The 17984-nt window shown below is 36.0% G+C and overlaps 1 protein-coding gene across 1 annotated transcript in view; it reads right to left on the bottom strand.

Annotated features, from left to right (window-relative positions):
• Window positions 1-17984, bottom strand: part of SRPK1 (SRSF protein kinase 1) — a 72355-nt gene that overhangs the window by 27488 nt on the left and 26883 nt on the right. Inside the window, 4 exon segments of the mRNA XM_055571602.1 lie at window positions 6276-6363; window positions 7427-7514; window positions 8421-8529; window positions 9352-9470. Coding sequence (XP_055427577.1) covers window positions 6276-6363; window positions 7427-7514; window positions 8421-8529; window positions 9352-9470 — 404 coding nt within the window.

Below are 17984 nucleotides of genomic sequence, written 5' to 3'. Positions count from 1 at the left end.
TAAATGTAGGGGAGGATATGGAGCAACTGGAGCTCCCATGCTGCACTAACAAAAGTGTAAAATGGTACAACTGCTTTGGAAAACTGGTTGGTAATTTCTTAAGAGTTAAACATGTGTCTAGGAAGTTCTTTAGTCAAGATAGAGTAACAGGGACTGGGTTTACCCTCTTGCTTTAAGTGACAACAACAAAATCAAGCAAAATACATAAAACAACAGATTTAACAACCTTGGATATCAGGCAAAGAAGACAGTGATCTCTGACAGATTACTGTCTTCTTACTGCCTTGAGACTTTTCAGACAAACCCCTTGAGTTAAACAGATGGAACTAGTCTTGGCAGATCAAGGCAGCAGCTATGGTTCACAGAACAAGGTACTAGAGAGGAGAGAGCTGTAGAGAAAGAGAGCCCTGAAGATCTGCAATGCAGTCCGCCTCACACATTCAGCAGAGCGGTAATCAGCACAGGCATATGAGGAAACTACTGGGGGGGAGCCATCTGAAAGGACTAGAGGGAACAGTGCCCAGCATCCCCACAGGGCTCCAGCCAGGAGGACTAGGCAACTTCAGTTACAGGCGAGAAATAAACCCACACATATGTGATCAATTAACTTACAACAAAGGAGCCAAGAATATACAACAGGGACAGTAACTTCAATAAGTCATGCTGGGAAAACTGAACAGCCACCTGAAAAAGGATGAAACTAGACCATTATCTTATACTATATCCCAAAATCAACTCAAAATGTATTCAAGACCTGAACATAGGACCTGAAACAATAAAACTGTTAAAAGAATACACAGGTGGTAAGCTCCTTGACATTGGTCTTGGCGATGATATTTTGGATCTGACACCAAAAACAAAGTCAACAAAAGCAAAAATGAACAAGAACTATTTCAAACTAAAAATCTTCTGCAGAAAAAAAGGAAACAAAATGAAAATGAATAGGCCACCTATGGAATGGGAAAAATACTTAAAAATCAAAGATCTGACAAGGCGTAAATAAAAAATATAAAAAAACTCGTATGACTCAACAGGGGGAAAAGATCTCAGTCTGATTAAAACAAGAATCTGAACACATTTTTCCGGAGAAGACATACAGATGGCCAACAGGTACATGAAAAAGAGTTTGACATCACTAATCACCAGGGAAATGCAAAACAAATAGCAAGACACAGAAGCAACCTAAGAGTCCACTGATGGATGAATATAAAGAAAATGTGGTCTACATAGACAATGGAATATTATTCAGCCATAAGATGGAAACCCTGCCATTTGTGACAACATGGATGGACCTTGAGGTTGTTATGCCAAATGAAATAAGACAATTGTATGATCTCACTTATATGTGGAATCTAAAACCAAAATAAGACAACAAACTCAGACACAGTAAACAGACCAGTGGTTGCCAAAGGTGGGAGGTGGGGGAAATGGGTGATGGTGGTCAGAAGGTACAAACTTCTGGTTCTAAGATGAGTAAGTACTGAGTATGTAAGGTACAGGATGGTGATTGTACTTAATAATATAATATTGTATATTTGAGAGTTGCTACGAGTTCTCAACATAAGAAAAACATGTAACTATGTGTGGTGATGGCTGTTAACTTACTATGGTAATCATTTTGCAATGTATACATCTATTAAATCATTATGCTGTATACCAAAAACGAATACAATGTTGTGTATCAATTATGAACAGAAAGTGAAAGTCACTCAGTCTTGTCAGCTCTGAAACCCCATGGACCATAGCCCACGAGGTTCCTCTGTCCATGGGATTTTCCAGGCAAGAAACTGGAGTGGGTAGCCATTCCCTTCTCCCGACCCAAGGATCGAACCCAGGTCTCCTACATCGCGGGCAGAGTCTTTACCATATAAGCCAACAGGAAAGTCAATTAAAAAAAAAAAAAAAAAACCTGGAAAAATTCATAGTTATGGGGCATTTGGCAGAATATTTAGGAAGACCTTGCCTCAGTGGAAGGAATGATTAGTCCTCAGTTCAGTTCAGTCGCTCAGTTGTGTCCGACTCTCTGCGACCCCATGAATCACAGCACGCCAGGCCTCCCTGTCCATCACCAACTCCCGGAGTTCACTCAAACTCATGTCCATCGAGTCGGTGACGCCATCCAGCCATCTCATCCTCTGTCGTCCCCTCTTCCTCCTGCCCCCAATCCCTCCCAGCATCAGAGTCTTTTCCAGTGAGTCAACTCTTTGCATGAGGTGGCCAGAGTACTGGAGTTTCAGCTTTAGTATCAAATGATGATCAGTCCTAGCCATCTAACAAATCATAAAGGTAAAATCTGAAAAGGATCAAACTGTTTCCTGGCAATAATTGCATTGCAGAACAAAGCTCAAGATTTAAAGGAACACAAAATATCCAACAGCCAACAAGGTAAAAATCACAATGTCTCAATGAAAGACTACCAGGCAACAAATATGCAGGAAATTGTATCTGAAAATTAGAATTATCAATAATTTAGAACTGACCCAGAACTGGCCCACTTGTTAGAATTAGCAAACAAGGAAATTAAACAGTCATAGTCATTCCATATGTTGAAGAGATACAAAAGATTTAAAAAAAGAGAGAAACCCAGAGAAGAAGTGGTATATACATATTAATATAAAAACAATGAAACCTTGCCATCTGTGAAATACATGAACCTAAAGGGTATGCTTCTAAATGAAATAAATGAGACAGACAAACACTGTACAATTTCACTTAATAATGTGGAACATCAAAGACAAAAACAAATAAACAAACATCAGAAAACAGAGTTATAGATACAGAGAACAAACAGGTGGTTGCCAGAGGGAGGATGGTTGGAGGAGGAAAAAAAAAGGTAAGACAGATTAAGAACACACTTCCAGTTGCAAAATAAGTGAGTCATGGGTGTGAAATGTACAGTGTGGAGAACATAGTCAACTTTTAACATCTCTATGATAATATAACCTTAGTAGACTTATCACAGTGTGTGTGATAATTATCAAATTATATTTCAATAAAACTGGAAGAAAAAGAGAGACCCAAATTGAACTTCTGAGATGAAAAGCAGCAAGTGAGAGATGAAAAATACCGTGGATGGGATAAATGGCAGATCAGGCACTGCAGAATGAGATTAGTAAACTCAAAAGTACAGCAATAGAAACTATCCAAAATGAAACACACAAAGAAAAAATAATTCAAACAAACCCACAGGCCCACAAGAGTAAGCTGTAAGGGCAACTTCCAAGTGACACAAAAAAAGGGAGGGGAGGAAGAGAATGAAGGTACCTGCTCTCTGCAGAGGATTGACAAATCATACAAGTGACGGCCGTAACCAACCCAGTAGCAAACTGTGTGCTGTGCTTCGATTCTGTCCATTTCCCACTAAAAGGAATTAGGGCTTTGCAGATAAACGGCTGACCCCAGGTCTGGGATAGTAAATATACAAAATGAGCCTGCAACATTTTGATGTGCCAAATAATAAAGGAACTGTTAAAAACTTTATGTGACTCTTGACTGAAGTTAAGAATTAAAAAAAGAAAAAGAGACATCTAGAGACACTGAAACACTGACTACATAAAGGGACTAAGAAACTGGTCCCCAATTTTTTTAGGAATAATAACTATGTTGGGGTTATATTTCAAGAGTCTCTATCTTTTGGAAATACTTTCTAAAATAATTATGCATGAAATAATATATTTAAGACCGGTGACAAAATTATCAGGAGATACAGACAAAACAACATTGGTTATGAGTTGATAAATTTGAGAATGGGTAATGGATCTCTGAGGATTCAAACTATTCTATTTCTGTATGTATGAAATATACCAAAATAAGATATTTTAGAATGCAGATTGCTTAAACAAACAAACCAGAAAAGAGAATTTTAAGTTCCTAGCTTTATTATCGGAGAAGGCAATGGCACCCCACTCCAGTACTCCTGCCAGGAAAATCCCATGGATGGAGGAGCCTGGAAGGCTGCAGTCCATGGGGTCACTGAGGGTCGGACACGACTGAGCGACTTCACTTTCACTTTTCACTTTCATGCATTGGAGAAGGAAATGGCAACGCACTCCAGTGTTCTTGCCTGGAGAATCCCAGGGACAGGGGAGCCTGGTGGGCTGCCGTCTATGGGGTCACACAGAGTCGGACACGACTGAAGTGACTTAGCAGCAGCAGCTTTATTATTAACTTCCCTTTGAGAGAAGCATTACAACTTAACAACAACAACGTTTTAATTTGCAAGTAGTGATATAAAAATGATCAAACATTTAATAGCTTAAAAACAAAAAGAACTGGGTGAAACAGCAAAAGAATATGTGAAAAAAAAATTTTGTGGGAGATGGTGTAAAGAAAAAAGGCTGAAAATTAATTAAGAGCCACATTTAGAGTGTCTTATGAACAAGAAGAGCTAGCAAAAGAGGTAAAATACACACCAGAAAAAAAAGTACCCTAAAACATAGTAGGTCACATAGGTGGCCAAAAAATGACACTGACCCATGTTAATATTACGTAAAGATCAGCTGTTACTTCTTAATCACTCTTCTCCCCTCACCACCCATGGAAGTAGAACGAACGCATTTATACTGAAGTCTATGACTAACTTCTAGTTCAGAGTCCTTGTGATACTTCAAAATGAGAAAGGACAGTGTTCCAGAGAAAAAGCAGTATACCCAGATACAAAGAAAATCACAGATATGTAGCTCCATACAGTTATACCTATGTTGTGAAAAGAGATGAGAGGGAGAATGACATAATTCATTAAACCTTAACTCAGTGCTCTGCGTTTTATCCTTTTCAACCTCTAGAAGCAGCAAATAATGCCTTAACTGAGACAGTTGGGAGACAAGTAGGAGGAAAGGCAGAGAGAAATGGCTAAGGATAAAGGGAGAAATGAGTAAAATAGGAACTCAGTGGACAGAAACTACAGAGAAACCATACGGTGATGTTTGGAAAACATCTTATAACCTGAAATTCAAAATCTATTAAGATATTTCAATAATTAAAAAAAAAAAACTCTTCTTGCTTAGGGCCAAAAAAAGGTACTCTGCATTACTAAGGAGATTATACAGACTATTTCTACAGTTTTACTATAATGTTCCCAAATTAAGAGAGAAATTTGGCACAATGACAAACATTACAAGGTCAAGTAATAGGAAAACAGAATCTAACAGCCATCACAATATCCTATTTCTTGGTTTGCCTCTCTAATTCTTTGAAAAAATGTGTGCGCACACACACACAGTAAGTCACCTATGAAATGACCACACGACATAAACTGATGATTCATATGGTATGATTCTTGTATCTGTATTCCTTAGAGATGGAGGGCAGGGGGCTATGATTTATACTTCTCCAAGGAAATAACTGAAAACTAACTTCAGAATGACAGATAAAATCTTCATGTTATCACTTGTTCTCTCTCCTTTCTTATCCTTTCTCCATGTGTTTTAGTTCAAATCTCTTAAACCACAGTCCACAAGATACTACAGAGCCCTATGTAGCCCATTTCCTTTAACAAATCACTGGCTACAGTGTGTGTTAAGAGAAGCTGAACATGCAGGGAAAGTAGAATCATTCATGAAATCTTTCCTTACACATTTTTAAACACTTTTAAAAACAGTTTTAGACTCTCCAATCCAAGTGAAATTCATCTTTTATTCTGAAAAATTTGCTAGGCCTTTACAAGCATAGCTGTTGCAACAATCTTTCAATCAGCTCTTTGCATGTCACACTGATATGAACTTACGGGGGAAAAAAAAAACAGCTAACATTCCTTCCAACTTTAAAATTCTAAAATTTCAGATCAAAACATAAAACTAAAAAAAAAACAAAAAAAAACAAAAAAACCCATAAAACTAGTAGTTTTTTTCATTATGACAAAATATGAACAATTACATTTAGATTTTAAGCATAATCTACATATACAGCCTCTTAAATACTGAGATAATAAAGTGCACTGAATTCTTAACCTACTATTTCTCAATAATTCATTAAAATCTGTGTTAATTGATAAAATAGAAACTTTACTTAGTATTAGTACTACAAGTCTTTCTTTTAAAAGTTTCTTTTGACTTCAGTTTTAATTTGCCTGAAAAAAGGAAAAAGTGTAAAGCAATAGCTTTAAAAAACACACCATACAAAAGATAGACATGATTCACAATGTGTTCAAAAGTTTACAATAAAATAAAAACATTTTGATTATAGTTTGAGAAAAGAGACCAATGCAAATCTCATTTTTTTCTTTGAAATAAAGTTATTTCATGATTTGTTTTCAAAATAGGTTCTAAAAAGGATACGTGTTCCATTAACTCCCGATATTTTAAAGTCATCTAGTAGTTGAACAACCATTTCTCTATTTGGATCATTAGGATCTGAATTACGAACCTGTAATAGGGAAGACAATATTTAAAAAAAGGGAAAGCACAGAAATAAACCAAATGGTGAGGGAGGGGATACCAGCAGCATATGTAACAAAGGATTATTTCAGAAAAGAGCTTATACAAATCTGTAAGACAAACATAAAATTTTAATAGCTCAAAGAACTTAATAAAAACAGTTCACAAAAGAAAATACAATCAACAAAGATTGTATTATATAGTTACTGTTCTAATTATAACATTTTGCTACTTACTCCCAAATTAACTGCTAGTTACCAGGCCAGGAAGAATTCAGGAGCTTTTGCATGATGCAAATCAACCACAGCACTAACCATACTGCTTATTCAGCCTTCATTTTTTTCATAGAAAAACCTCTCAGGGAAGGAAGCAGTACCCTGATTTACTTTGGGGCATGAGCTCATCTTGTTACAGACTAGCACACTGAAAGTACTTTCCTGAAGCTCTCTTGGTTTAGCATCCTCGCTTTTCTGAATGAAAAATCTAAGGCTCAGAGGAAATAAAAAGATGAGTTGAGGATATATTCAGATAGAGCCGGTCCTAAAAACTCATGTCTTCTCACTTGGGATTCAAGCTTCTTCTACCTCACTGACATTTTCCAATTTTTAAGAAAACTGAAAATAAGTTTTTGAAAATATTTACCTAAGTTTCCAAGTAACATAAGGGAATTAATAACTACAGTGCTTATTTTTATATTAAATATTTTTAAAGATTTTAAAACAAAATAGAAGTTATCTATTTATTCACACTCCTTTTCTTTTAACCATGACAGGAAAGAAAACCTGGCACATAAAACATGCTCAATAAACATTTTTATTTGCAAGGTTTTTTTCAGTGTGCATGTACAGGGAGAGTTGCCATCACAGCATATTCTACCAGTTCCCTACCAAATACACAGAATGTGTAAATACTGTCTTCTTCTACCTCTTTAAGGATACTGGAACTTTACAGTAAAACTTAGCCATATCAAAAAGTATGTATTTGGTATGTCTTAACTTGAATAAAACTTTATTTATTTATAACGTAGCTCACATATACAATCTAATACTTACTGATTTCAGCAACCGGATTTCATCAAGTGCAGTTTCAGTATAATGTTCAGCACTTTTAACTACTTTCATTGCCACAAACTTCTTTCCCCTAAGAAACAAATACAGGCAATTAAGACTAAATGTCTTACCTTTCAGTTTCGCTAAGATTTAACCATAACTGGGAGACAGTAATAGAATGAATATTGATTTCATGTTTCCCTGGTACTCAAACACAAAGAACTACTTCTGTAGGATCATCTGCACCTGTTAATAGCACTAACTGGCCATGCTGAACTTATAAGAAGAAGAAAATCTGTTCCTAGATAATGTCAGTCATCAAACATTTTCTCTGAGTTAAAATCTACTTTCTGAATGCTCCATGAACCCATGTAAAACCATGAAATGGAGGTAAGTAAGGGGGGAAACTTCACCAAATCAGAAGTATTCTGTATACTTATATAGTAAAACCTAATAGGTTAAAAGCTATAATATTATACTTTCCTCTAAGAAGCCAGAAGAAATACATGGGTGAAAAACTGATAAAAATAGTGCATAGATAGCAACTGCTGTCTCATCAAAGATAGAAGATACACTTTAAGGTAAACATCCAATGTTAACTGCCTGTGATTTTTATGTAGAGGTTTTAGACTGTATGGCTGAGCAAATCTGTTATAGAAACAAAACACAAGAAAATAATTTCACACAGATTGGTCTAGGATACCATCTAAAAATTTAGCTCTATTCCAGTGGGAAAAACTATGAACTAATACACTATACTTTCTTTGAGTTATCTGTAATGTTTTGAATTTGGGAGTTTCAAGAGCTTTACTGATAATAATTCAATCTTGTGTCTCCTCTAAGGTGCTGCTTCACCAGAGGAAAGTCATTTGCCCAAGAATATAAAGATTATCAACTATAAGATTTTTATTAAGAAATCAGTCTAGAGCTAGACTAAAAGTGGAAAATTAAACACAAACATTTAGGAATCACCTAATCCTCTTGTACTAAAACTTACTGAATATCCCATGATAGCCACACAGTTGAAAAGTGTCCCCAGCCCAACTTTCGGATCACATGATATCTCCCATTGAACAGATCTCCAATTTTCACAAGATGGTAACCTCCTGGAAGAAACAACAGAGGGAAAGAATCACTTACTTAGGAAAAAAAAATCTCACATTTTCCAACATTTATACATCTTTAGCAAATAAAAATGGTTTCTTTTAATACAATCAATTCAACAAAAGAAAATTTTAAATCAAGTCAGCAACACAGTATTATTGAGCTCATGTTAACTTGAAAAAAAAAAATTACTTTTCCAAAACACAGCACAACAAAACAAACCAGAAGACCAGAAAAGGCTGATAACAGTGGCAGGAATCAAAGGATTTAAACACCTATCTCTGCCTGCTGAGAAGAACCAAGTTCTCCTCAATGGTAAGATACATTCTGTTATAAGATCCCCCGATCCTACCCAAGAATCCTGGAATGTTTTGTAAAAGAAACAAAATACATCAGGCAATCTTATGCCATGGTTTTTAAGTATCCGTAATTCTAATATAATGTAGCTTAGCAATCATCACTTTGAGAAAAGAGTAGTGAAAATGTGTTTTTCAAAAGTCTACATACCAAATCTTATCACTGTTCACTTCCGGATGATAGCATTATAGATAACTTTTGTTTTCTTTTTGTTTAATATATTTCTGATATTTTCTAAGGAAAATATGCACTATCATTTTTTAAGGAAAAACAGAGTAGATACATTTAATTTAAACTAAGCTTTAATTAAGTCAAACTAAAAGGAAATACTAATTCCTATACTTAGAGAAAAGGATGCAGTAAGCAAAAAGCATTAACACCATTTATGCTGATAGATCAAATATTCAAATGAAAGAGTATACACATGAATTATATCTTACTTGATATCTCCTCACAGAAAACCTTACCTTTGCAGTAATCATTGGGATCTTCCTGCTCATCATCATCAGATCCCAGGATCTCCTCTTCCTGCTCGGGTGGGTCACTCTCAGAGTGTGGAGCAGAGCCTCGGGGCTGAGTTTCAGATCTAAGAAATAATACAAACATGTTCATTCCATGTGAGTAGAAGAAAACAGGACCCATGAACAGATAACACAAACAGAATGTTACGCAGTGGCAGCCTAGGAAAACATTACCTATCACTTTACCTCGTGTTAGGAAAAGCCTAGTTTTAAAAAGTCAGTACATGATTAAATAAAATCTGGAAAATATATAAAAGTACAAAGGGGAAAAATTACTTGAATCTCAATACTCAAAACTGCTGGTAAAACTAGATCTTCCTCCAGTAATTTGCTGTTATTTTTATTAAAAAACATACTTTATAAACAAATTTGTACCCTGCTTTTCCTATTATATTGTTAACGTTCCCCCTCATTCCTACACAATCTCTTAAATCTACTTCCTTTAGTGGTATCACTATCTACTCTGGTACATTCTGTCAGTACTAAAAATTAAAGCTGTTGAGTATTTTTAGACAATTTTTACTCTGCATTTAGAATTATTCCCCTAAACTACCAGATAAAGATAGAAACATTTTCCCTGTTTATAAAAATAACATGTTAAATATAGGAAATTTGAAAAATAATTATTTTGTTCTAAAACATCTCTATTTTGAACATATTAACACTCTGGATTATCTCTTCCCAGTCTGTGCCCACAAATGTTTTTTATATAGTACGACTTTTCTGAAAGAGCTGTAATGAATTACATCTCCAGTCACACATGGGTTCCGAGTAGTCAAGTATTACTAAATTTCAAAAACTTGGTTTATTTGACAGGTTAAAATGTTATTTTATAATGTACTAAACACTTAAACTGATTCCTTTCTCTACATGCCATCAATTACTTATATTAAAACTTTTAAGCACTGAGTAAGTAGTTCAGGAGGCAGAAAGACTTGGATGTGCATTCAGGCTCTGACACTTACAAGCTGCCTGCTTCATGAAGCTTTGAGCAAAAGAAGCAGTGTTCACATCACTCTTTTCAGCAGTTGCAGGAAAAGGAATTTTAATTCCCATTTCCCAGTATTTTATTTGCATTTTCAAACCTTTTTCATCAGATTGTTTTTTTTTTTCCCAAAAGATTCAACAGAAAAAATTGAATAGCAAAATTAATGGGCTGCTGAGACATAACTATATTGGCAAGCATGACTAGATTTGGATTTTCAGTGGCCATTCCAACCTGCCTCACTCTTGGTACTTTCTGTCCCTCAGAGGATACAAAAGTAGTTACAAAACTGCATGATTCAATTCTTAGTGAAAGCATGTCTTTGGGAAACTTACCTGGCCTACTTTCCTAAGTGGGAATGAGTCTGAATGAACATTTCCAAATTTATTAAGACAGGTTTCTAAAACAAATTCTCTGATTTCAAACTTGTTGTCTTACAATTTTTATTTTAAGAACTATAATTGAGAAATTTTTGAAAAGCAGTGAAATATTAAGTTGTGAAAAACGGACATGAAATTCCCACTTTTTTCTCTTGAATGTTCCTTTTCTACAGACTCTTGTATTGTTTCAATGATGTACTGCCTTCTTTCATCTTTAGGATAGGATTTATAGTCTCTAAGTTTCCTTTAGATCCTTGTATTATCTTGGCTTTCTCAAACCACCCATGTTTTACTAAGCCATGCTTTTACACACGATGTCAATCAATGAACATCAGACAACTCAATAAAAGCCTCTGCCAGAAAAAGACAAAAACCCAAAAAAGAAAGAAAATTTGAGAAAACATAGACAGTTACTATTAGACAGTGAGGAAAAGATGATAACATGATTAAAGAGTTCAAAATCTCTGTAACTTTGATTGATGGTTGTTATAACAGTATAAAATTTCTGAAGAAATATTACAGAAAGAATTTCAGCTTATTAACACTTGAAACTAAAAACCAGTCTTCCTAGAACAAAAAGGTAGAGTTCTAAAATAGTTTCAGTCTGTGCTTTAAAATTTTTCATACCTATCAATATTTCATGTCACAAGTATATGCTATTTATATTTAGAAGAAAAACCATTGTTATCAGTAGTTTAAAGCTCTCAAAGCATACAAAATTTAACCCAGTATATCTACAAAATCTCCAATATAAACTGAAATGAACAGATCAAAATTTAATAGCAGTATGCTTCCAAAGAAGTCAAATAATCTATAACCCAATTAAAACACCAGTAATATTAGAAATAGGAATATACTTGGCTGTGGTATAGAACAGAATCAAGGCAAAAATTTGGGAAGAAAGCTGAAAGCAGTGGAAAAGCTTGAAAGTTTTGCTCTCCTTATACTTCCAAGCTTGTTCTGACACAAAGTCTGGAGTGTGAATCAAGAGGTAAATAAAAGCCAAGTTAGAATGTTTTCTCTGATTTCGAAGGATCCTTTCAACTCAAGATTCCATTGGTATAATCATCACCAATCACTCAATAGCAAAACCAAAGTACTAAATGAAAATTTACTGAGTCTTTTGTAGTCAAATACTATATATTCATAATCATCATAAAGAATATGCTATTTATGAATGTTCACTTACACATTTCATGAATTCATATATTCAAATTAGCCACACAAACTCCACATTCCTACATTTTCTAAAGAATAAATGATGAAGAAATTCCTGTAGTTTAAAACAGAAAGTAAAACCAAAGAAACTGTTAAGTCCATTCTGACTCACTAAATTGGTCTATAACCTACTAGTGGGTTGGATTTGAAAACACTTTCCTGAAAGTTACTTTAACTTCTTTGTGTGTGTGTTAGTAGCTCAGTTGTGTCCAACTCTTTGTGACCCCATGGACTGTAGCCCACCAGGCTCCTTCGTCCACAGGATTCTCCAGGCAAGAGTACTGGAGTGGGTTGCCATTTCCTTCTCCAGGGGATCTTCCCAACCCAGGGATCAAACCTGGGTCTCCCACATTGCAGGCAAATTCTTTACCATCTGAGCCACCAAAGATGTAATTCACATGTCATAAGTTCACCAATCTAAAGTGTACACTTCACTAGTTAAAGTATATTCAGAGTTGTGTAATCTCATTACAATTTAAATTTAGGACATTTTTATCCCCCTCCCTCCAAAAAAAGCCCCAACCCATCAACAGCTACTCACTATTACACTCTGCCCCCAGACTCTGGAAAACACTGGTCTACTTTATGTGTCTATGAATTTGCCTATTCTGTATATTTCAGATAAAGAAAATCACACACTATGTGGCCTTTGTGACTATTTTCACTTAACGTTTTCAAGGTTTATCCATGCCATAGGGTGTTATCAGTACTTCATTACTTTTTATGGCTGAATAATATTCCATTATATAGATAGGCCAGACTGTAATTTACCCATTAATCAGTTGATGGACATCTCTACTGTTTCTATTATTTAGCTATTATGAGTCTTGCTGCTATGAATGCTCCAGAAGAAGCATATGCAGTCGTGTTCACAGCAGCACTGTCTGAAATAAGGAAAAGCAGAAAACAACTAAATGTCCATCAAGAGGAGAGACAGGTAAGTTATAGTATTTTGATAAAATATATCCAACAGTAAAAACAAAGATCATGGCATCCGGTCCCATCACTTCATGGGAAATAGATGGGGAAACAGTGGAAACAGTGTCAGACTTTATTTTTGGGGGCTCCAAAATCACTGCAGATGGTGACTGCAGCCATGAAATTAAAAGACGCTTACTCCTTGGAAGGAAAGTTATGACCAACTTTAGATAGCATATTCAAAAGCAGAGACATTACTTTGCCAACAAAGGTCCGTCTAGTCAAGGCTATGGTTTTTCCTGTGGTCATGTTTGGATGTGAGAGTTGGACTGTGAAGAAGGCTGAGCGCTGAAGAATTGATGCTTTTGAACTGTGGTATTGGAGAAGACTCTTGAGAGTCCCTTGGACTGCAAGGAGATCCAACCAGTCCATTCTGAAGGAGATCAGCCTTGGGATTTCTTTGGAAGGAAAGATGCTAAAGCTGAAACTCCAGTACTTTGGCCACCTCGTGCGAAGAGTTGACTCATTGGAAAAGACTCTGATGCTGGGAGGGATTGGGGGCAGGAGGAGAAGGGGACGACAGAGGATGAGATGGCTGGATGGCATCACTGACTCGATGGACGTGAGTCTGGGTGAACTCCGGGAGTTGGTGATGGACAGGGATGCCTGGTGTGCTGCGATTCATGGGGTCGCAAAGAGTTGGACACTACTGAGCGACTGAACTGAACTGAACTGAAATATGAAGAAGTTACATCCATCAGCATGAATGAATTGCACAAACATAAGATGGAGTGCAAACAGCAAGCTGTAGAATATATACAACGTATCCCACCTTCAAAGTTTAAAAACATACAAAACAGCCAATATGTAGTTAAAATATAAATAATTGCACAACTGCAACTAGTCAGTAAATAATTGCTGGAGCTCTGACACACAGTATGGTCATTATAGACAATAAAACTATACTACAAACATCAAAATTTCTAAGAGGCTAGATCTTAACTGCTCCTACCACTGGAAGAAATAATAAGATATAACAGATGTTAGTTAACACTACAATGTCAATCACAATGTGATATAAATTCATCAAATATGTTGTACGCATTAAACGTACACAATATTATATGCCAATCATATCTCAGTTTTTAAAAAGCTGAGTAAAAAGAAAGAATAAAGTAACAACACAAAAGAAATACAAGACAAATTCAGGATAGCTATATTCCACAAGTGAACTACTAATATAGAGATATGATTAAGGAGGAGTACACATGGCATCATATACAACAATGAGATTTTCTTAGGCTGAGTAGGAGCTACTATTATTTATTTGTTATTTTATTTTTGTTTATACTTCAAATGTTTTATTAAAAAAAAATTGGCTCTGATTGCTTTTAAGTATGACCCCAACACATGGCTGGCTTAATGCCATTTGGCTAAATCATTATCATACATTTGGAAATCTTATTGACCTTACCCATAAACTACCCCCAAAAGTGCCTTTACACTGCCTGAGGTTGCTGCTGCTGCTGCTGCTAAGTCATCTCGTCATGTCCGACTCTGTGCGACCCCATAGACGGCAGCCCACCAGGCTCCGCCATCCCTGGGATTCTCCAGGCAACAACACTGGAGTGGGTCGCCATTTCCTTCTCCAATGCGTGAAAGTGAAGTCGCTCAGTCGTGTCCAACTCTTGTCGACCCCATGCACTGCAGCCTACCAGGCTCCTCCATCCATGGGATTTTCCAGGCAAGAGTACTGGAGTGGGGTGCCATTGCCTTCTCCGGCCTGAGGTTAATCATGTTTTTATCACAAAATACAAATGGAGGCAATGGGGAGAGATTCAATTGCATGCCTAATTCATGGGGGAGAAAAAAGTACGTGAAAAAAATTTTTCTATAGTTTTTGTTTTTTATGGAGAATAAAAAATTCAAATAAATGAAAAGTGTACACAGAGAATTTAAATAACAAACAAGCTTGATTTAAATTGATACATTCATATACATAACTTTATATCCATTAAAAAAAACCTGGCATACTATAGAATAAAATGAAAATATCTTGGTAGATCTTGATTTAAAGAGGAAATGAAATATAAAATTTCAAAGTATTTAGATATGAGTGCATCACATGTTAAAATCTATGATATGCTCAGTTTTACTGAACCAAAATAACAAAACACCTACATGGATATAACAATCATGTAGATTAAAAAATTGAAGAACCACTCCTAAAAAGCAACAAGTCCAGACAGTAAGGTCAAGTGCTACTACGTTTTCAATGAAGAGTTAATTGAGTAATTCTTTTTTAAAAATTCTTTAAAATAAAGTGTACCAGTGTATCTCTAAGAGCTAGAAAAGCTCTCCAGTTAATTTGAGAGCACTAGCATAAACTGACATTCAAAGCAGAAACCCTGCCATCCAAAGTAGTCGAAAGCAACTCATCTACAGAATGAGGATACTAGCTGCTGTGAGAACCTGACATTTAACATAATAATTAACATAATCTTATTATGTATGTGTGTGTGCTCAGTTGTATCTAACTCTTTGTGATCCTATGGACTGTAGCTCACCAGGCTCATCCATCTATGGGATTTTTCAGGCAAGAATACTGGAGCGGGTTGTCATTTTCTCCTCTAGGGGATCTTCAAGAATCAGGGATCAAACCCATGTCTCCTGCATTGGCAGGTGGATTCCTGACCACTGAGTCACCTTGTACATAGGTAGTGATTAATATATATTACTTATTATTAATGCATTTTAAAGTACGGGTACATATTTTAAAATAACTATGTTGACAAGAGTATGGAGAAACTGGAACCTTTGTGCTTTGCTGCTGAGAACGTAAAAATGCTGCAGGTGCTATGAAAAGCAGTATGGTGGGTCCTCCCCTCCCCACCCCCAGATTAAAAACAGAATCACTATATAATTCAACAATTCTACTCTGGGTATATACCTAAAGAGTTGAAAGCAAAGACTCAAAATGTTTAATGGGTACAGAGTTTGGGTTCTATGAGGTGAGAAGTGTTATGGGGTGGATGGTGGTGATAGCTGTGCACCAGTGTGAATGTATTTAACATGACTGAGCTGTACAGTGAAAATGGCTAAGGTGGTAGATTTTGTTATGTGTATTTTACCACAATTTGGGGATTAAAAAAATCAACATAGGAAAAAAGCAATCCCAAAACATTATGACAGAACTTGTAACAGTGCCTTAGCATGATGCTGTGATGTCACAACAATATCTAGACTCCTAGATCTTTTAACTAAGCAGGAAATAAAGACTAAAGCAAAAAAAGTCATCACTTTATTGTTACTGTAAAAAAAAAGAATATAATTTATAATCAATATTAACAATTTAGTAATTTACAGCACATTCAAGTAACTGGAGAGGTACTATTCAAGGAAAGTTAAGACACACCAATATGATGAAAAAAGCAAGTAACTGGATAATATATATATATGTGTGTGTGTGCTTTAATTTTTTAAAAATGTATACAGGTACATATATTAGTAAACAAACTAAGAATTGCAAGGATACAGACAATTGTTAATAGGTTGGTTCCCCTCTTGGAAAAGAGTGAATAAAAAATTTTGTCTTATATAGGACAATTCTGAATTGTTGGCATCTTTTCCTATGAGAATTACTCAGGAAACAGCCACATCATTTCAAAATAGGCAAAATTTAAAAAAAAAATTCAACTTACTGTTAGGTTGGGAAGAGTGCAGGGAGACTGGACTTCTCTCATGCTCTGCTGCTGCTTCTGTCTGGTATCATTTACTTTTAGGAAATAACCCTCCACAACTTGGCAAGGCTGCCAATCACCTAGCCCTAACTACCCTTCCTTCCCATAGGTAAACACCTCCCTTGCATGATCCAAGCAAGATCTAGAAATCTTCAGGGAAGGAAAGAATGGATGTTGAAAGTTCTACTTCTGAAATTTTAAGCAATAAGAACCAAGCAATTATCAGAGGGGAGTACTACCACCAAATAGGAGGCAAATGTCTGAAAATGATGTTAAAATACAGAAAAACTAAGTTAAGCCATTTACTGGCTAGGAGTGGAGAAAACAGGCAGATCCATGGAGATATACTCAGAGTCCAGCCTCACAGATTAACCGCTCTTTGTTATTTAGTTGTTAAGTCGTGTCTGACTCTTTTGCGACCCCATGGACTGTAGCCCACCAGGCTGCTCTGTCTGTGGAATTTTTCAGGCAAGAATACTGGAGTAGGTTGCCATTTCCTTCCCCAGGGAATCTTCCCAACCCAGGGATCGAACCCATGTCTCCTGCATTGCAGGTGGATTCTTTACCACTGAGTCATCAGGGAAGCTCCATTATCCCCTCTAGATACAGCCTGGGAAGTGAGTTTGAATTTGGTTACTTACAACAAGAAGCATTTTAAATAGGTCATTTGCATAATTAGGTAATAGTCACAATAATTTTGAATGATTTCACTTATATTTATCCTAAAAATTAAGATAAGCACACACACCACACACACTTTATACCAAGGTCAATTTCTTACATATTGTTAAGAAGCAACCACTGGGGAAAACTGGACAAAGCCTCCCTGGGACCTCCCTGTCCTGTCTTTGCAACTTCCTGTGAATCTGTTTTATTATAGAAAAATTAACACATACACAAAGATTTAGGTATAACAATGGCTATCACAGCATTTATTAAAGCAAAAAGCAAGAAACAGAAACTGTAACAGACTGCACAATTACATTTATATCATCTGTTCACTCAAAGCCAATAAAACTAAAATAAAATGATACATCTACTACAATGTAGAGACAGGGAGAGAGAGAAATGCTCTGGCAATCTAGGGGAAAAGAAAAGTGTAAGGTGACCTAAAGTGGAGAAGGGGGACAGGAACGCAGGTTGAGAAGAGGGATGGTAAAGAGGGAGGTTAACTGAAAGTCTGTATAATAAAGTTGACACTCCACACAGCAGACATCCAGATCCAGGAATCCCAGAAGGTTCCAAAGAAGACAGACCCAAAGAGATGCACACCAAAACATTCTAGCTGAAATCTCAAAAGTTAAGGACAAGGAGAAAATACTAAAAGCAGCAAGAAGA

Source organism: Bubalus kerabau, chromosome 3 (assembly GCF_029407905.1).
Source record: "Bubalus kerabau isolate K-KA32 ecotype Philippines breed swamp buffalo chromosome 3, PCC_UOA_SB_1v2, whole genome shotgun sequence".
NCBI classification, from domain to species: Eukaryota; Metazoa; Chordata; class Mammalia; order Artiodactyla; family Bovidae; genus Bubalus; species Bubalus kerabau.
Note: the sequence above shows the minus strand (reverse complement) of the source record. Positions and strands in the feature narration are given on the sequence as shown.